At 36.3% G+C, this 12,758-nt stretch overlaps 1 protein-coding gene across 3 annotated transcripts in view; it reads right to left on the reverse strand.

The window, feature by feature from the left end:
* The window catches only part of LMBR1 (limb development membrane protein 1), a 180,539-nt gene that overhangs the window by 36,861 nt on the left and 130,920 nt on the right, over positions 1 to 12,758 (reverse strand). For all 3 annotated transcript variants that reach the window (XM_027841033.1, XM_027841032.1, XM_027841034.1), the window contains one exon: positions 3,515 to 3,595. In XM_027841033.1, coding sequence (XP_027696834.1) covers positions 3,515 to 3,595 — 81 coding nt within the window. The remainder of the gene's footprint in view (positions 1 to 3,514; positions 3,596 to 12,758) is intronic.

Below are 12,758 nucleotides of genomic sequence, written 5' to 3' on the forward strand. Positions count from 1 at the left end.
CACAGCCTATCCCCAAAAGGCAGAAGAGATACAGAAGATTAGTTAGTGAGGATGGAAGAATCAAGTGAGGAGTTTTTGAGGATAAGGGAGCCATGAGTATGTTTGTAGAGAACAGGGAAGTAGCTGGAAGATATGAGAGACTGAAAATAAATGAGAGTAGAGATCACAGAGGGGACAATTTGCTGGAGGAGATGGGATGGAATGGAATTGCTTGTGCAAGTAGAGGGGTTTGTCTTGGCAAAGAATAGGGTCACCTCTTTGTGCAAGATGGGGTGAAAGAGGAAATAGTAGCAGAAGGCATCTGAGTGATATAGGATCATGAAGAGTAGAGAAGGAGCTCTTTGTGAAAGGCCCCAATTTTTCAGTAAAATATAAGGCAAGGTTCTCAGTTGAGATGGGAGGGGGAAGGGAATCATGGGAAGTTTGAAGACAGATGAAAAAGATGTGAAGAAGATGATCTGTAGGGAAGTGTAGAAGGGAGGTGTAGAAGAATCATCTAGCAGTGATGAAGGATCAGTTGAGGTTTCATAACATAAATTTGTAGTGGACCCAGTCAGAAGAGTTACATGATTTTCTCCACCTTTGTTCATAAGAATATGTGTAGGAACAAGGTCAACAAATGGTGGGAATGATCCAAAGCTGAGGTGTGGCAGGGTACAACCAGTGATGTGATAAAGGAGCCAGAGAATCAAAAGTGGACAGTGTAGAGTTGAATTGGTTCACGAAGAGGTCAAGATGAAGAAAAGAAGAGAGAGTAGCTAGTGCAAGGGTAATGGCCTGGGAGAGAATTGAAGTATCAAGGGATTAGAGATCACAGTGTGGACAAAGAGTAGGGTTTGGTATGTGAAGGAAGAAAGAGAAAGAAAAGACAATAGATAAGGTCAGGTACGGGGATTTCAGAGTTATTGAGCCTAAACTTGAGGCATTTGTGAGTGATGGCAAGATCAGGGGAATCTTTGTATGTGGCTGAGGGGGATGTAGGTCATGGGAAGTGGGTAGGTTGAGGAACTGAGCAGTTAGTGTTTGAAGGCATTTCAATATGTATGTATGTATGCATGTCCCTTAGTATTACGGCAAGAGTTGAGGAGAAGAGAAAGACTGTAGTACTGAGCTCACTGAAGAAGGAAAAAATGTCCTAAAAGTCTGTAAACAACAGCTACTAGGATTTTGGTTGGGTAGAAAATGTGGACTGTATGGACGGAAAGAAGGAAAGGTTACTGAGTTATGGTGGCAGGGAGAAAATCTAGAAGTGGCAATTGGGAACAAGGAGTATTCCAATTACCCCACTGCAACCTGTGAGCCTAGGACAATGTGTTAAAAGTACAGTCAATATGGGAAAGAGTAGCCTAGGAGCCTTTGTCATCACAGGGAGTCAGGTCTCAGTGATTGCCAAAAGACAGAAAGAATGGAAGAGGAAAAGATTTAAGATGAAGGCAAGTTTGTGGTCTATGGTACAGGAAATCCAAAGGGCACAGTGGAAGGGATAAGTAGCGCCTGGTTGATACTTTGGGGTGGGAGGGTTAAGGAGGATAGGAATAAGGAATCAGGTGATGGGAAATGGGGAATGGGGTTTGGATGATTACCTAAATGGGTTCAGAACTACTGGGATGCGTAGGATATGACCAAGTATGAATTTTGTTCAGTCACTTGTCTATATCTGATCAAATATTTCAGGCCCCTTTGACTACCTGGAAAGGCTAGCCATTCTGGAAAGCAATTTGGAATTATACACAAAAAGTTACTAAACTGTACATGCCTTTGACCTAGCTATACTCAAAAGAAATCAAAGAAAAAGAAAAGATGCCATAGTTACATAAATATTTATAGCAACTCTTTTATATTGGTTAAAAAAAACACTAGAAACTAAAGGGATGTCTAACAATAAGGGAATAGCTGAACAAATTATGGTATTTGAATGTGATGGAATACTGTTTTTATGTAAGAGATCATGAAATAAGTGGTTTCAAAGAGACACAGAAAAACTTGTATGTTAATTTCTTCACTGGTTCTCAATTTCCTCATCTATAGATAGAGCTTAAATCAGATAATATCCAAGGAACCTAAATCCCCATTTTTTTGTTTGTTTGTTTTAAGCTCAAATAGGAAAGGAATGGATAACTATTCAATAGTTAAAGGCATAAAGCCAGTAAGAGACTATTTTACTATTTACCATATCAATTATATGGTCTAACCTGCACACAACCTTAGTGCAGCCAAAGAAAACGTAAAAGCCCATAAAGAAATTCCTGCCACCACAATAAAAGTTAAAATTGATGCAAACAGAGATCTATTTAAGAGACTCTTTCGGCTCGTCGTCAGAACTAAGCCTTGTTCACAGGCCCAGCTCCAAACACAAACAGGGCTTTTTGCTTTAGATCTGTTGTTACATCAGTTGATGCTCACAACAAACCAGTGCTAGATTCACCAGACTCTTGGGCTCCGACCTGTAAGCTTAAGAGCCCCTCACATAAGTGAATTTGTTTTCCTGGAAATACTTAGCTTAGGGAGGGACCTGCAGATAAGTTTACAAGCCAATGGACAACTTTTCATCTACCTAGATCTTTGAAACATTCTGATGAATACATATGCCATTTCTTCTACCTTTTCATTTAAAAATGTCAAATGTAACTATTTTAACATCCTAATTTTATCTGCAAGATTATATGACTCAGTAATGTTGGTTGGGAAGCAATGCTGTAGTGCTGAAAGATCACACAATTTGAGTCAGAGGCCTTGGCTTGAATAGAACATAAGCTCCTTAACAGCAGGACGAGTTTCATTTTTGTCTTTGTATCCCAAAAACCTAGCATGGTTCCTGACACATAGGAGGTACTTGATAAATGTTTCTTGATTGTCTAAGTTCTGGATCTGCCTTTTTAACCTTAGGCAAGTCGGGTAACCTCTCTAGGCCTTAGCTCTGTTGTCTGTAAAATGGCATTGGGGAGGTAGAGTAGATCACCTATAGGCTATGATCCTAGGAATTATAATAAGTAGTAATTTGAGGAATCGCTGTTTACTAGTATCCTGCTGAGGAGATACTACCTAAAAGCAACTCAATTATTATTTGGGCTCAGTGTTATTCAAATTTAAAGGGTTATCAGATTTTGAGGGCATTTCAAGGTCTGCAGGTGAAGGTTTCCAACACGTGATGATGGTGAGATGATTTCTTAGTTTAATATCCTGCCTACTCACCGTCTCTAATGTTCTCTTGCTGTCCTTGCCCCTGTTTGCCTTACTCACAACTTCCATTTATGCTTCCTATTTGACATCCTATATTCTTTTCCTGATCTATTAGAAAATATCTTCTTCTGGGTAAAATATAAAACAAGTTCTAAAAGATAAATAAGTATGTCCTGTCTCACCCCACCACACCCAGAGAAAAACCATATGACATCTTTGATCAAGGTAACAGCTTTTAATACTTAATAAAAATTAAAACTTTTTATGTTTTATCAAATACAATATTCTTCAGTAAGATGCAGTAACAAGTCAATAGAGTAGAAAAGTTCAATACCTAATTTTGACTTCATTGCTTTCACATTGTCAAGTTCTTTTTCCAGTTCCATTGTATTATATTCCACTGATGAAGATAACCCTGTCCAAAGAAATGATATTTTAGAAAAATAACAAAATAAACAAATTTTAAAAATACAATCATCCTGTAAAACAACACTACAAAGCAGGTAGCACATATATTCAATTAGAATCAATTGTAAAACATTTCAAATGCTGATAGGTTCTTCCATGTTTGGTTTTCAGAATAAATACAAATACTAACACAAATTATTTAGAGAAAAATATATTGCTTTTCCTTTAGCACTTTAATACAACTTCTACAAACATTATTCTTATTGAGCCTATATGTAAGAAAATATCATCTCTGTAGGTGACTAAGAACACTAGGACTACACACAATGCTTCAGAAAACATGTAACTAATTCATTAATGAATAATGATTATTTAATATCAGTGTTCATCATTTATTAAGCAAGATTTTATATAGAATAGAGAATTAAAATAATATCTATTTAGTATACATAAAAGTACTATTTTCTAATTAAGAAATGCATTATATTATTATAAAACTGGATATTTTATCTTTACAGGAAGTTCATTCCAATATGACATTACCTGGAACTTTCATATAGCTATAATATAACAGATTCTTAATGGGAAGGCTAAAACATGAGATCTGAAATGAACCAAAGATAATGTGAACTGTATTACTTTAGTAATAAAGATATTCTCTTACATTCTAGTTATTTTAAAACTTCATGGTAACTCCTTACTGTGAAGCATGCATGGTACAATGGAAATGGTGTTAGATTTGAAGTTGGAGGAAATGGGTTCAAATTTTAGCTCTTCCATTTGTTACTATGTAACTTTAGGCAAGTCATTTCACTTTTCTAGGGCTCAGTTTTTTCAGCTGTAAAAAGTGTACCATAAAGAAAGTTACTATGACTATGAAATCCAAATACAGATTTCATTCCCTGTATTTTATGGAGAAACGCTCCAATATAATAAAGATTAAGAAAAACCTAGGGAGTATATACGGCTTTCGAAAGGAATTTGCTTTGATCTTATGAATGAATGAATCAAAACGCATTTATTTGTAATATACTGCTATCAAGAAATTATGTAAAAACATGAAAATAACTGTTTCCCTTTGGATTCTAGAGCACATGTCTAAAGTACATGTGTTTGGAAGGCCAAACATGATTTTTTTTCAAGGATAAAACTGAAAGAGATTATTTTTGAAGCACTAATTTTGTTGGGCATACATGTGTCAGGCACAAAAGGGACAGTTTATAAGTGAAATTTATATAAAAATTTCATCTATCATACTTTCATATTCTCAAGCAAATTGTGCTTTTATAAACCAGCCAATTTCTCACAGTATAATATATAACACTAAAAGCAATAGTTGCCCTTTTAGTATAGAGTATTAATTCACTTCCTTTATTAGAATAATGATTTTGTTTGGCAGAAGTTTGACTTAAAATTGCCAATACAAACAAATAAGAATGGAAAATTGCATATAAAAAAGATGAGGCAAACTAGATTTAAGCATCATATCATAATTACATTATTTCAAAATGCACCTAAAAAGTTCAATGTCAGCATTGTCTAGCCAATAAGTCAAATTGGTAGACAAAACCTGTTTGGACTAGTTGTGAAAAATTAGAAGGGATTCTCCAAGAAAACCACAAAGCAGCTCATTTAAGGTCAATTTAACGGTATTATTCTGTTTTTCTTCCAGCCCCGACATAAGATTTCACTACCTCAAAGGAAACTGTAAGAGTATCTATTTGCATTCCCCCTAGGTGATTGGCAGTTCAACACCAATTAGTTCAAAATTACACTGTTACTAGCGTGCAATAAAAACAACACCTTTCATCTTTCTTACATAGGTAAGAATACCTTCAGAGCCAATAACTTTGATCAAGTAAGTATTTTTGATCCTGCCCCACCCGTCTCTTTGGATTCAGGAAAACTAATAGCTAACAGCAACTTTTCCCAGCTTTATTCTTCAGCTGAAAGACTGATGTGGGTATTGAAAATATTTCTGCTTCCAAGATATTATAATTTCCCAAAGTCCAATATTTCTTCAATAATGAAAGTGCCCTCAACTGATGTTATTCAGTCATTATCCTGTCCACAAAGCTATATAACTTTTTATTTCATACTACAACTTCCAACTGTGCATTACAGTTAATATTTTAAAGAACAGGAATCAGTTGAATGCTTTAACATATATAATGCTGGCCTAAACAAATAAAAAACCAGGGAAAAATGTGTGAGCAATTTGTTAAAACAACTTTAAATAACCAAATAAGGAGTTCTTAACCTTTAATGTTTCATGGACTCCTTTGGCAGTTCTGGTGAAACCAATGAACTCCTTCAGAAAATAAGATTTTAAAATAGTTGAAGAAAACACATTTTCAATTAAAGGTTAAGGAAAATAAAGATATAATTTTTTTCCCCATCCAAGATCATGGACCCCCTGAAATCTATACATACACCCCTTTGGAAATCCACAGAGGACTAGTTAAGAATCGCTGAATTAGAGCCTCCCAACAAGGAGCAAATCCTTTAAAACAGAAAAGAAGCTCTTCACATAACAAGTTTGGGGTTGCTGAGGGTTTTTTTTTGGGGGGGGGAGACAAAGCAATTCTAGAATAGAAAAGCTGAACAGAGTGTTCATTATTCAAGTACATGGATACGTGCTAGAAGAAATTTATTTTTTAAAAATCAGTTTTTATAAGAAATCTCTTTACCAAAGATCATGAGGTCAATTAAAAAACTTTCAAATGCTTAGAATCACTTTGATTTATCATTTTCTTCATAAATACCTCTTATTCAAAATGCAATGAATTACCAAATCAACACATACGAAAAAGACTAAATTTTCTCAGGGCAAATGTTACTGATACAACTTAGAAATATTAGTGATTAGGCAAGCTCTGATAGGCATTAAAAAGGGAAACCTATAAGCTACCTTAAGGCAGGAACTGTCCCTTTTTGTCTTTATATCCCCAGCATCTAGCACAGAACCAGCTAACACATCACTAGTTAATAATTATCTGTTGGCGTTATGTAGTATGTCTGTTACAGCTACTTATCAGACACTGGCTAAGATCTTCAGTAAGGAAGAAGATCAGGAATTGCCTTCTCTACTTCTATTCTAACATTTATTTAAGTAATATCTTCTGTCTAGATAAGGTGATTAAAGGTAAGAGTCTGGAGACCCTGGCTAGCAGATGCTAAATGTAATTCAAAATACTGTGTGAAATGCAAATAAATTTGAATTGCTAATGATTTTAATCAAGGCAAAAAGCATTAAACATCAGCAGTTTTGAAATTCATCCATAAAGACAAACACAGTTCATTAATTTGCTTACTGTTCTTTTCTACTTAAGACATTAGCTGGTATTAGGTCTTTGGCATACATATACACACGTGTACATGTATGTATATAAACACACAAACGTTGTCCTTCATGCTTCATAACTGCATATGCTACTACTGAAAATATTATTTGCCCTAAAGGAATCAGCAAGTCAACATGCACACAATATTGTATCTGATTAAGTCAGTCAGTCATTATTCAACATTTACTATGTGCCAGAGCATGGTTGAATGCTAGGGGCACAAAGGCAAAAAACAATCCTAGCCCTCAAGGAACTTCCATTCAAATGTGGAAGATGACATGTAAATAACTAGGTACAGACAAGATGTAGAGAGAGTTTATAGAAGATAATCTCAAAGGGGAAAGGCACTAGCAGCTTGGAAGACTAGGAAAGGCGTCCCACAGAAGACAGGATTTGAGATGAATCTGGAAGGAAACCAAGCAAACTAAAAGGTACAGAGGTGAGGAGGGAAAGCATTCTAGAGATGGGAGACAGCCAGTGTAAAGGCACAGAGTGGAAGACAGAGGCAAGTAGGGCAGTGAACCTGGATCAAAGACTATGTGAAGAGGGGTAGAGTTTAAGAAGACTGGATTAACAACAATGTTTTCTTATATTTAGACACTACTGCTATCTGAATCTTGGTAACTTCGTAGATTATATAATGCCTCTACTAAAAAAAAATCAATATAATTTCCCTGACACAATAGTGTGGCCTATTACTATTCCATTAATTAAACTATTAAATGTCTACTGTATATAAGGCACTGGGAGAAAAAAAAGACAACACTCCTCCTCCCCAAATGTCCCTGACCTCAAGGAGCTTATATTATAGAGTACATAAGTAAATATAAAGTAATACAGGCAGTAGAAAACACCAAGAGCTGTGCAGTTCAGGAAAAGTCTTCTATAGAAGGCAGCACCTGAGCCAAGCTTTGAATTATGTCAGGGATTCCAAGAAGTAGAGGTAAGAAGAGAATTGATGCCCAGTATGCCAGGTGCCTATACAAAGGCAGAGAAGTAGGATACAGCATGTAGAGACCATAAAGTAGCTAAAATCAGGTCTGACTGAAAGTAGAGTTCATAAAGGTGGGCAAGAAGAAATAAGTATAGAATGGCAGAGGGGAATGCCATGGTCAGACTTACATCTTAGGGAATATTAATTTAGCATCTACAAGGAAGATAAATTAGAGATAGGGAAATAATGATATTATAACAGAAGGAAGCAATTACAATAGCTTAGGTGAGAGCCCATGTGGAGACCAGGTAAAGACAAAGGAATGGCCATGGAAGTAAAATCAAAACAAGATCTGTTAACTGACTGGATATTGGGGGGAAAGGTGCAGTGAGGGAGATGGACTCAGAGTTTGCAAACCTGAGGGACTAGAAAGATGGTGGTGCCCTTGACAGAAATCCGGGAATTGGAGAAAGGATGAAAGTGGGAGAAAAATTAGTGAGTTTCATTTTGGACATGATGTGTGTGTGAGATCCAAATGGGACACTTAGTAGCAGGTAGCTGCCAATGTTGGAATGGAGTTCAGCGGAGAAATTAGGACTTCTAGATTTGGGAGTTTTCTACTTAGAAATAATAACTGAATTTATGGAAGCTGATAAGATTCCCAAGAGTGAAAGCAAGAGAGAGAAAAGGCCAGGAACAGAAGGTTGGGGAATACCTACACATAATGAGAGAAGGGTGGTTATCCAGCATAGGACTATTTTTAATTGGTGATATGGAATACGTTTAGAAAGAATTGTGGGTTTGATTTTGTACATGTAGATTAAATTTTTGATTGATGACTAGGTCTACCAAAAAATGAGAAGTGATATTATCAAAAGAAGGAGCAGTCAGTCAGGTAAGAGGAAAGCAAGGAGACAGGATTATTATGAAAGCTAACAAGAAAGAGAATGTCCAAGTAGGGGATAATCAAAAATGTCAGAAGTGGCAGAGGGGGAAAATAAAATGAGAACTGAGAACAAACAATTGTATTTAACAGTTGAGAGATAAGCAGTTTCAGTCAAATAGTGGAGTTTGAAGTCAGACTGCAGAGAGTAGAGACATAAGGATAAAAACTGCTGGAAAACTGGACAGCAATCTGGCCGAAATTAGGTAGAGGCCAACATCTCATTGATTACATGACATTAAAAGGAGTTTTACATATGCCCATTCAAAACACTGAAAATTAGAAGGAAAATAATTATTTGGGAAAAAACATTTACAGCAAGTTTCAAAAAGTATTTCATTTCTAAGATATGAACTGATTGAAACATAAGAATAAGAGTCATTCTCTGACAGTCAAATGATGTGAACAAAGAGTTTTCAAACAAAGAAATCCAAGGTATCAATAACCATATGAAAAATGCTCTAAATCACTAACACTTAGAGAAATGCAAATTAAAGTACCTCTGAGGTTCTACTTCTAATGACAAATATTGGTGGGATTAGGGTAGGGGTGGGGATCCTCTAGATCCTCAGGTGTGGCCCTCTGACTGAATCCAAACTTCACAGAACAAATCCCCTTAATAAAAGGATTTGTTCTATAAAACTTGGACTCAGTAAAAGGCCACATTCAACCACCTAGAAGGCCACATGTGGCCTCAAGGTTGCAGTTTCCCCACCCCTGGACTAGGAGAAAACAGGCACATTAATGAATTGTTTGTAGAGCTGTGAATTAAACCAATCATTCTGGAAAGCAATTTGGAACCATGTCGCCAAAGACACTAAACTGTGCTTACCTTTTGCTATAACCCAGAGATAACACTAATGAGCCTACACATCCAAAGAAAGAGAAAAGGGACCCATATGTACAAAAATATTTATAATACTTCTTTTACTAGTGGCAAAAAATCTGGAAACTAAGGGGATGTCCATTAACTGAGGAATGGCTGAACAAATATCAGTATATGAATATGTATGGAATGAAATATTACTATGCATATGAAATAATGGGACAGAATTATTGAAACCCAGAAAAACTTGTCTGAGCTGATGCAGAATAAAGTGAATAGAACCAGAACAATTTATATAGTAACAAGATTGTAGTGTCACCCTGGGCAAGTCACTTAATTCCGATTGCCTCACCAAAAAAAGCAAAAAAAAAAAATTTTAAAAAAATGCTATTTGGGGCAGCTAGGTGGCGCAGGGGATAGAGCACCGGCCCTGGATTCAGGAGAATCTGAGTTCAAATCCGGCCTCAGACACATAACACTTACTAGCTGTGTGACCCTGGTCGAGTCACTTAACCCCATTGCCTAGTCAAAAAAAAAAAAAAAAAGATTGTAAAGACCATCAACTTTTTAAAGACTTAAGAACTCTATAATGAGATGACCAATCAAAATTTCAGAGGAACCCTGATGAAAAAAGTGATGGATTCGAGATGCAGAATGAGACATATATTTTTTGGATATGGCCAAGGCGGAAATTTGTTTTGCTTGACTATGCATATCTGTTGCAAAAATTTTGCTTTCTTTTTTTTTCTTAATGAGAGAGGTAGGAAAAGAGAAAGGACTTAGGAACAGGGTCTTACTCACTTCCCAAATAAAAATGAGGGAAGAGAAGGAAGGCCAGAAGGAATCACAGATGAGCCTTCAAGGTTGTATTTTGAATTATTATATAGTTAAAAAGAAAAGTAAGATCTCTGTAATAAAGATTCATAGTTTCATTATCATCTTTTCCTTTTACTATACAATGTATGTTGAAATGCTTATTTTATTTAGTGTTTGTCAAGAATAAATTTTTTACATGTTGTGCAATGACTACTATTGATAGACTTAACCCTTCTCAGCAATACAAGGATCTAAGACATCTCCAAAGACCTCATGATGGAAAATACTATCCACAAAGAAGAAAGAACTATGGAGTTTGAATGCAGATTGAAGCATACTATTTGATATTTTTTTTTCTTCTGTTGTGTTTTGTTTCCTCTTTCTGGTGGTTCCTGCTATTGGTCCTAATTCTTACTTACAACATCACTAATGTGAAAATATGTTTAATAGGAATGTATATGTATAGCCTATATCAGATTGCACGTTGTCTAGGAGAGGAAGGGGGAGTAGTTGACCAAAAGCTTATGGAAGTGATTGCTGATAATTCAAAATAAATTAATAAAAATTTTTTAAAAAGAAAAAAGAATAAATTTTTTAAAAACACAATATACTGCCCACAAGGATCCATTTCTGTTCGAGTTAGACACAATTGCTCTACAATCTAGCTCTAATCTACCCTTCCAGACTTAATATTCATTCCCTTTCAAAGCAAACTACTTGCTATCTTCCTCAATCTCATCTTGTACATTCCCAGTAGTTTGTAAATTGTCTCCTCGGTTTTGGAAAGTCTGCTCCATACCTCTCCATCTCCTAAAATCATTTCCTTCCTTTTAGACTTAATATAGTTGACATCTCTTCCAAGAAACTCTAATTCCATCAATTATCTCTCCTTTATCCCCTACTAGATAAAACTACGTAGATTTTTCCTTGTGAAAAGGGACAAAGTCCTAGGCTAGAAAGGTTTTATAAGTAAATAGGCAATGGAAATGAGAGAAGTTAAAGGGGTGGAACTGAAAAGATATGTCAACTGACCGGTTAGGGGAAAGTAAAGGGAGGGCAGGAATAAGAAAAAAAGAATATTTGGGACAGAAATAGAGAAATCAGGAAAATGAAGGTTTATTGTTGTTGTTCAGTCATTTCAGTCATGTCCAACTCTTTGACACCTTATTTGGGGTTTTCCTGGAAAAGATACTAGAGGGGTTTGCTATTTTCTTCTCCATGTCATTTTACAGATGAAGAAACTGAGGCAAAGAGGGTTAAGTGACTTGCTCAGGGTCATACAGCTAGAAAGTTTCTGAGGTCACATCTGAACTCAGGTCCTCCTGAGTCCAGGGCTGGCATTGTATCCACTGCACCACCTAGCTGCCCCAAAGGTCTATAGGGAAATATAAAAATTTCTGGTTTGGACATTTTGAATTTGACATGGCTATGGGATATACAGGTTGAGATTTAGAATAGTAGAGATAAGAGAAATGAGGGCTAGATATGCAGTTTGGGGTATCATCTGCATAGCAATGATAACTAAATCTATGGGCATGAATGAGGTCATTGAAAGAGTAGAGAGAAGAGGACCCAGGAATTCTGCTAAAAAGATTGAAATGGAATAATTCATGTACGAAGGGAAAAAAATAACAAAAGGAGCTCACATTCTAATGAGGGAGCCAACATGTACAGTTAGTTATCCTTTCCACATCACAACCTTCCTCATCACAGTTTCTACATATCACAGGTCAGCATAAGAAATTAAATGGGAATTTTGGGCAAGTTTTGCAGACGCTGCAGACAACACATGAAGGCCAGCAGATGACACATGGCCTATGATCAAATACTTTAACCCAAATTTTACAATAAGATACTGTAAACACCCGATAAAAGAAAAAATTCAGACTTTTTCTCTGGGATAAAGGGAGGGCCAAAAAATTTTATGTGGATTGTCTAGATCGCAGGGGCACTGAGCCTCTGATCCCCCACGATGGGGAAGGGGTAATGGTAAATAACTAGAAGGTGGAAAGTAATATCAGAAGAGATGGCACTAACAGGGAGGAGGCCAAGAAAAGGTCTCCTACAACAGGTTGGATTTGAGCCCATTTCGAAGTAGAAGAGGAGGAAAAACATTCCAGGAATGGGAGACAACAAAAACACAAAGACAGGAGACGGAGCATCATATGAGAGGAACAGACTAAGTAGCTGACCAAAGTTGCAGAGTATGTAGAGAGTGGGAAAGTTAAGTAGTAGAGGCCCAGATTATGAAGAGCTTGAATGCCAAAAAGAGGCCTTTACATTTGATTCCTAGGCATTAGAAAATCA

This window comes from Vombatus ursinus, unplaced genomic scaffold (genome assembly GCF_900497805.2).
Source record: "Vombatus ursinus unplaced genomic scaffold, bare-nosed wombat genome assembly UNPS02014852.1, whole genome shotgun sequence".
Classification (NCBI taxonomy): domain Eukaryota; kingdom Metazoa; phylum Chordata; class Mammalia; order Diprotodontia; family Vombatidae; genus Vombatus; species Vombatus ursinus.